Below are 8,591 nucleotides of genomic sequence, written 5' to 3'. Positions count from 1 at the left end.
GTGGCTTCCTGCCATTGGCAATTGCTTCATGGCTTCACCTTCCCCTGGCTGTCCTCTCCACTCTTTCATCCCCTGTGTAACCAGTTCCCTGCATTTAGATCCTTAGAACGGTGCCTCTTTTTCTGGCTGGTCTCTGCCTGACATATGTGCCTGAGACTCACCTCCACACATGGCCCTCCTAGCCTCATGGCCTTAACACCTTCACAGAGCTAAAATTTGCTTTCACATAAAGGTTCAGTGTAAATGCGGGAGAGCACCTGAAATGAACTGTTTCAATAGTTGTGTCTGCTGTGGCCACACTAGCCATGCAGATGTCAGCATGGCTCTACTAACATCTACTCCTTCCTTTCTCAGGGTTGCCAGAGACAGTAAAAGTGCAAGACCAGTATAGTCTACCAAAGTCTCAATCTCCTGGGGCATACAAAGGCGACAAAGGCTGCTCACACAATGGCTTTAGACATCCTCGCTGTGGCCCCATTCTACCAAGGCTCTGCCATCAACAGAATAAGGCTAAAGACAGAGCCATCCAAAAAGCCAGCTGACCCACTGAAACCCTTGGTCCCCTCTAAGGCCAAGCTCACGACCATTGAGGCTAAGAGAATCATGGCTGTACTGGATGAGGCCATCTACAAGGTGGAATTGGTGACTTTGCTGTCATATGTGGCAGCCAGTCCAGAGGATCTGGAAGGAATGCTGGGGGAGGACATCATGAGGGCAATAAGAGAGCATGAGGACCTCTGCCAGATACTCCTGGAAAACGTCAGTTACCTGAAGGAAGAAGAAAGGCATTTGCAGGAGGAGGAAGAAGCCAAGGAGGAAGGGTGGCTCAGAGACCGCTTCTTCTTCTTAGAGTTGAAGAAATCCAGCCTCCCACCACTCATGCAAGAGGTCAGAGACTCCACCAAGAACATCCTGAGACTCTTGCTCAGGAACCCCCAGGCTGCCAGGTTCCTGCAGATGCAGGCACTGGCCAGAAGTGCAGAAGTCCAGCATTTTATTGACAGCCTCATAGAACTGCGGGGTTTCCTGTTTGAGAAGCTACTCACTAGTCCCATGGAAGCCAGGGATAAGGCCCAGTTCATACAGGACATCAGTAGACGGAATAGGAGGAACCAAGAAATCATCGACACGCTTGAAAATGAATTGGCAGTGAGAGTGAAGAACAGGGATGCAGAGGTATTTCTTCACAGTGTTGGTCAAGTCATGGAAAGAGCCACACTCAGTGGCCCAAATTTTTTGGTGGTTTGATTTTTCCTCCATGATTTAAGTAGCTTTCTAAAACTCCACAAAGATGGTTTTGGGCACTTACTAGGTCCCAATAAGTAAATAAGCCCATGTGGTCCCAGCCTCATGAAGTTCACAGTAGGGAAGGTAGGTATTGATATTAAAGAACTCATTTAATTACATTTTTGAGAAGTATAATGAAGGGCAAGTACAGGGTGCTATAAGGGAGTGTTACAGGAGAACTGAACTTAGATCAAAAGGATCAGGGATATTGAAGCCAAGACATGAAGAATGAGAGGGAGTGAACCAGGCAAGTGAGGTGAGGAGGAACCTTCTAAGCCAGGGGATGGCAAACTTTTTGTACAAAGGGCCAGCTAGTAAATAACTACATTAGGCTTTGTGGGCTGCACAGTCACTGTTGCAACTACACAACTCAACTCTGTTATAGTGTGAAAGCAGCCATAAACAATATGTAAATGAATGGGCTATGTCCCAATAAAATCTTATTTACAAATACAGCCAGCCAGCCAGCTGGATTTGGCCTGTGGGCCTTAGTTTTCTGACTCCTGTTCTGGGTGAAGGGGAGAGTATACACCTAAGTCCTGATATAGGAATAAGCCTGGCTGGTTCAGAAACCCAAAGAGTGCCAGTGAGCTAGAGGGAAGGGACAAAGATAGGCCTGAAAAGAGGGGTGGGAGACAGAGCACACAGGCCCGTTGAAGTCTAATCAAGGAATGCGGTCTTTTTCCTGAGAGCAAGGGGCAGGTGGAAAGGGTGGAAGCTCTCAAATAATTTTTTCTGGGAGGGCAACTGAGCAGTACTGGGATCTGAACCCTTGACCTTGGTGTTTGAAAGAATTTTTAAGAAGTGAAAGGATAGCATGATCCCAAACCACCATTTTTGGATACATACTACTTATTATGCTTTACATACATTTTTTCTGTAAATCTTTACAAAATCCTTGTGAGATGGGGTATGAGTATAGATTTGGTTGCTATAACAGAGATACCCAAAATAATAGTGGCTTATTCAAGATGGAAATGCATTTCTCTCTGATGAAAAAGCTACAGTGAGTATGGCAGCTCTGCTTCCCAAATTGTCAAGGGTCTGGGCTTCTTCCATCAGGCTTCTCTGCTGTCCCCCACATGGGACTTCTAACTGCGGGCCAAAATGGCTGCTCCAGCTTTCCCCCATCGGGAGGAGAAGTCTTGGTCACAGGTTACACAGCCTGGAAATAACACACAGTACTTCCATTCATACCCCTTAGCCATATCCAGTAGATAGAGATTCTGGGAAAGGTAGTCTCTTCCTAGGGCCACCTTCCCAGCTAAACATTCTCCTTCACAGCCTCTCCTAGGAGAGCAGATATGGGAGAATAGCCAGCCTTCACTGCCACAGACACTTCTGTTTTCATCCCCCATGAGAGATGAGAGATTCAAGGTCCTGGGAAGCTGTCTGCCAGCCTACCTCCCCTATACAGTAGGTTGTTCAGTTCTCTCTGAGTTTGTCCTTTAAGGCATTCATCAGAGTTTGATTATAAATATTTGTGTGATTATTCGACTTGGGTCTGATTCCTCTACAAGAGGTACCTTGCCTCTTTGGGCCTGCCATTGTGTTCCCAGTGAGCCCAGCACAAAAGAGGGCATGATATATATTTGCTGAGTCAATAGATGACAGACTACTGGGCACTTGGTCAGGAGAGACCTCTTGTAAGGTTGGAGGGGACATCATCTAGGGACAGATAAAGGGCCAACACTGGCTTTGCTGGTCTCATTCAGGTGGTGGAACCAGCTTGGGGCTTTCAAGTTGGATTGATCTGGGGTCAAATTTCATTTTTTCCAGGTGGGCAGATTTCATCACATCATTGAACCTCAGTGTAAAATGAGGGGGTGACACCAGTCAGGCATTGTGTGGGGATTCTACCAGAAAAGCTCTGACTGCTAGCAATAGTGCCTGACCTAAAACCCATCCATCACCTAGTGCACAAAGCCTTGCCCACAGGATATGCTTGCCCAAAAGGCGCCCCTCATTCCTTGCTCATTGCATGCAGGAAGTGAGTTCAGATCCACTGTGGCCCTCCTGCCAGTTGACCCCAGCCCAAGGCTGCAGGCAGGGGCAGCTGCAGCACCATTGTGTTCAGACAGAGACTCTAGTATTTGTGAAAAGCCTTTGGAGCTTTTATAAAACAGCCCTGTCTTCCATTCCCACTCCTATTTTAGAATTGACCCAAGGCAGGGGACAAGCCTGGGACTGGGCTTCAAGGGAAAGCCCAGTGGCAATTCCTGTGGTGTGTGTTTATCTCACACCTTCATGCACTGTGCCAAGTGTCTCTGCAAACTGGGCTATCCCCCACTGTGCCCCCAACATTGCCACTGTCCCAGACCTCTCCCGTGGCCTCACTCCAGCAGGCCCGTGCCCTCACTCACAGAAGGAGATAGAAGGTAAAGGCCAAGAACATGGGTCAGACAGGCCTGGTTTCAAATCTCAGTTCATCTGCACAACCCCATGCCTATGAATCCACTTCCTTGAGCCGCAGTTCACTCATCTGTAATCAGGCTGTCCCTGTCCCCCCTTATGGAGTTAGGGGTTGGATTTGGCATGATAAAGATGCAGGCAGCGTGCCAGCCCTAGGGAAGGGTCCAGTAATGACAGCTGCTCCTGGAACTCTCTGCGATGGCGTAGGTACCCACAGAGCCTTTCTTCTTCCTGCCCAGGTAGAGAAGGAGAACACTGTGATCCAGGAACTGAAGAACCACCTGCACCAGGTGCTCAAGTTCTCAGAGAACAGCCTCCTTCGCACTCAGCAGGAGGCTGAGAAGCAGCAGAAGGCGGACTTCCGGGCCTCGCAGGCCAGGGTGGCCAAGATCCAGAAGGAGATGATGATGCTGCAGTCACAGTACCACAACCTGGTTATGGAGAACCGGGAGACGGAGCAGGCGTTGAGGAAGGTGCCCTGGGAAGCAGGGACAATGGGACAGTGGGACTCTGCGGCAGGGGGTTCCAACAGAGCCTGGCTGCACCAGCTACCCAGACAGTGGCTTGGCAGAGGAGGAAGGAACAGGAGCAGGGGAAGCCCAAACCTGGGCCAGAGTCCCCGGGAGGCAGGAGGGGGTGACACAGGCCCGGAAACTGGGGGCAGAGAGACTGGGTTTCCTTCCAGCATTGCTGCATGCTCACTTTGTGACCTTAGGCAAGTTCAGCAACTCCTCTGACCCTGCAGGGATGATGATACCCACCTTGTCAGATGCCGTGCAAAGGAATGAAGTAGCATGTGAACCTCAGGCACATTACTCAGTTCCCTGCAAGCCTCTGTTTTCACATCCGGAAAATGAATATGATAAAATGGGTCTTAATGGGTTGTTATGAGAATTAAATGAGATGATATGCAGAGAGCTGGTGCATAGTAGGTGATCAATAAATATCATTTCTTCATCTGCCACCTTCATCATCTCAGCCAAGACACAGATCCAGCATGCACCTGGCTTCCAAATCTCTTTCTTCTCAAAGGGCATCCTTTTTAATACTTGTCCCAGTCTCTTTTAGTGTCACAACCCCATCTGATGGAAGCCAGGGCCTCTCCCCCAGAAAAAAAGCACAGATGCACGTACATACACTGGTGGACAATTCTTGGGGGGCCATAGTGCCCCTGAAGCCAGCCTGCCCATGGTGCCCAAGTTAAGAACTCTTATTCTGTAGGATTAGGGAGTTAATTTATTCATTTTTAATTGAGGTTAAATTCACATAATATAAAAGTAACCACTCTAAAGTGAGCAATTCAGTGGTATTTAGTACATTCACAATGCTGTGCAAGTACTACTTATATCTAGTTCCAAAATGTTTTTATCACTTCAAAATAAAACTGTATCCATTAAGAAGTTACTCTCCATTCCCTTCTTCCCCCAGCCCCTAGCAATCACTACTTTGCTTTCTCTTTCTATGGATTTACCTATTCTGGACACTTCATATGAATGGAATCATACAATATGTGGCCTTTTGTGTCAGACTTCTTTCACTGAGCATCATGTTTTCAAGGTTTACCCACCCCGTAGCATGTATTTATTACTATTTATGGCTGAATGACATTCCATTGTATATATGGGAGCTGATTTTTTAAAAACAAAATTAGATCGTATCCCTTAACTGCATCCAAATCTACCCAGTGGCTCCCCTCTCCCTCCCTCTGTGAGAGCCTCTCACTCTGACCTTGGACCTTGTCGGGGACCACTCCCCTCCTGGCCACTTCATTCCAGCCACACCAGCTCTATTTCTTTTCTTTAAACACCACAAGCTTGTTCCCCTCAGGGGCTTTGCACCCGCTGCTCCCTCTGCCTCGAATGTTCTGGAATATCTGGAGTAAAACTATTGCTTCAAATCCAGGCTCTGCCACCCATTAGCTCTGTCATTTGGGTAAGTAAGGTAACATGTCTGAGCCTCCATTCCCTCATCTGTGACATGGAGAAAGCGAACCTCATTGTGCGGATTCAATAGGCGAGGCATGGAAAGCACTCACCGCAGGGCCCACTCGTGCAGAGTGCTCAGTGCTGTTTATTGTTAATAGTATCCCATCAAACAATGACTAATTGGATGTGTTTTTTTTAGAAAAAATATAAAGTGGAGACGGAAATTGAGAACTGGATCCAGAAATATGATATGGAGATGGGTGAAAAGCAGGTAGAATAAGTCTCTCTTGAGCACTTTCCCCAAAATACTTTAGGAATGGGAGGAGCAGCCCTAGGGTGGTTCATAGTTTGGGCCAAGTTCTGAGCCTCCCCAGAGAGACCCTGGAGCAGGCCTGTGGCAGGTTCCTTCCCAGCCTCTCCCTTTGTCTCAAAGATTTGTCCAGCCTGGGGCTGAGAAGCAAGAGGTGGGAAGAAGCTGTGAGCCATTTAGTAAAGTGCCTGACCCTGGGTCTAACAATCTTGGCTCCATCTAGTGTCCACATCCCATACTCCTCTGCCCTCTCCTGGCCCAGCTCCTGCCAGCACCCCCACAATCTGGGCCTCATCCCCAACAGACTCAGATGTGAGCCTGTCTCCACCACTTCACTCAGTCCCTTAGCAAGTCTTTACTTAGTGCCTGAGATGTTCCAGGTCTGGGGTACAGCAGTGAAGAAAAGAAAGTCCCCATTATCATTTGAAGTTTTCGCTCTAGTGTCACTTACCAGCTGTGTGACCTGACCTTCCTGAGCCTGTTTCTGCATCTGATCAACAGAGGCAATAATACCTGTCTTGGGACCATGGTGGGGATTCAATGAGACCCCATTGTTGTGTTTGATCCAGAGCCTACAAATCGGGGCACCCCCAAACTCCCCAAGGAGCTCTGGGATAACATCGGTGGCCCATGGCCCCAACTTGGGGACAGGGAGGCCTGGGGAGCACAGAAGGTGACATCAGACTGAGTGATCCAAAGCCAGGTGTGCTGGTCAGAAAAGGGCAAGTCAGGGCCTTGCTCTGTCTGCCCATGACTGCCCCGGGGAGGGGAGCTTTGCAGGCTGTGCTCTTTTTCTCTGGAACCAATGAGGGCTGTGGGTTCTTTGCTGGCAGGGACCTTGTCTACCCAGCCCTGTGTCTTCTGGAAGTGCTCCACTTATGGTAGATGCTTGGTAGATGTTGGTGGAAGGAAGGAAGAAAGGGAGGAAGGAAAACAGGTATAAATTACAGCAGAGAGACTGTAGTTAGACATAAGGAAGAACTTTGGGACTTGGTCACCTGAGATAGTTCATTTTAGTCTGGGTATCTGTGAAATCGACTGCTTCCAGGACTGCAGCTTCTGTTTCTTGTGTCCCCACTGTGTGCCTGGCACCATGTCCAGTATATTCCATCCCTCAGTTAGTTTAGCCCTGGAAACAACCCTCAGGTTTGGAACCGTCCCCACATTTCAGATGAGGGAAGGTGAAGGATTGAAAGGTGAAGTCCCTTATGGTGCAGCAGAGCTGGGATTTAAAGCTAAATCCATCCAATGCACAGGCCCATGTTCTTTCTCCCTTCCTGAATTATTTCAGCACTAGGATGGACACCATCACCTCTCCTACTCTCATCCGGGCCACAACACAGAAAGGCTTAGTTAGCATAGGCAGCATTGCTGGGGCAGAAGCCCATTTGGGAAGTGGGGGTGTGTGGAGGAGGGGGGGAGGCAGTGCTCTACTCCTGGTGACCAGCACCCCCTAACCCTCACCCAGGAGGAGTACGAGGAGCTGGAGATCATCCACAAGGAGGAGAAGGACCAGTTGGGCGAGCTCAAGAAGAGGCACGACTTGTTGGTGGAGGAGTTCGCCCAGATCCAGGAGGAGCGAGAGATCAACTCCAAGAAGAGGATGGAGGCTGAGCGCGAGATGGTGCGCATGGTGCGGGCGGCCACACTCATCCAGGCCATGTGGAAGGGCTACCTGGTTCGCTCCATGCTCAGGTCCAAGAAGAAGCGGGGCAAGGGCAAAGCGAAGGGCAAGGAGAAGGGCAAGGAGAAGGGCAAGGAGAGGGGCAAGGAAAAGGGCAAGGAGAGGGGCAAGGGCAAGGGCAAGAAATGAACCCTGCTCCCAACCCCAAGCACCCACTGTACCCCTTCGTACTCCCGGAGATCTGGCCAGGAAGCCATGGGAATGGAGAGCCCTGTGATTCATAGCTTTAATGATTTTTTAAAATTAAAAAACATTCTAAGCCACATTCAAGGGAACACCCTACAAATAAACCTCACTTTACCCACTGCTGTTGGCGGTGTGTGTCTGTGCTTGTGGACGCCCGGTTTCCATGAGGAGCGTACAGGCTGAGGTGTTGGCACATAGATAACCATTCCTTACTCTAGCCTCGATGGGAAACCAGACCCTGGGCTATATAGCCCCCTCTGTCCTGGCCTGAAAGCTGCCATGGCCATGACAGATACATCACCCACCAGGGCAGCAGAGTGTGGGTCACAGCTGCCTACAGGAGGGCACAGAGGCAGGTAGAGAACTCCAAGAGGAGTAGGGCCTTGGGTTTCGGGCTGCTTATAGCACCGATCTGAGATTATTAGTTTGCCCACAACTTCTTCCCTCTCTAGCACTGTGAAAGCTCAGGAGTCCAGAGGTCATAAATCAGCAGCTTCACACTGGCTTTAGTTGGTGCCCAGGGAGTTGAACAATTACTTTTTAATTAGTTGCTGGCATTTAAAAAATTTGAGAAATGCAGCTTTCTGTCGTTTTTGGAAAAATTTCATCATCTAGATGCTCCGGGCCTTGCATGTCTTCCAGAGTTCAGCAGCAGCACCCCCTTTACATGGTACAGGGACTACAACTCGCCCCATTCCCCACCATTCCCATCTGCCTTCTGGATACCATGGCCTGGTGTCAGTTACCTCTTAGCAATGCACTTGGGCTATTGTTAACTTTAATATAG

General features: G+C 49.1%; 1 protein-coding gene across 1 annotated transcript; it reads left to right on the top strand.

Moving 5' to 3' along the window:
• The first annotated feature begins 447 nt into the window (after positions 1-447).
• On the top strand, positions 448-7,747 carry IQCD (IQ motif containing D). Its single transcript, XM_063084171.1, has 4 exons — positions 448-1,176; positions 3,939-4,172; positions 5,824-5,895; positions 7,403-7,747. The coding sequence occupies exons 1-4, from the start codon at positions 448-450 to the stop codon at positions 7,745-7,747; spliced, it is 1,380 nt and encodes a 459-aa protein (XP_062940241.1).
• The last annotated feature ends 844 nt before the right edge of the window (positions 7,748-8,591 follow it).

This window comes from Cynocephalus volans, chromosome 2 (genome assembly GCF_027409185.1).
Source record: "Cynocephalus volans isolate mCynVol1 chromosome 2, mCynVol1.pri, whole genome shotgun sequence".
NCBI lineage: Eukaryota > Metazoa > Chordata > Mammalia > Dermoptera > Cynocephalidae > Cynocephalus > Cynocephalus volans.
Note: the sequence above shows the minus strand (reverse complement) of the source record. Positions and strands in the feature narration are given on the sequence as shown.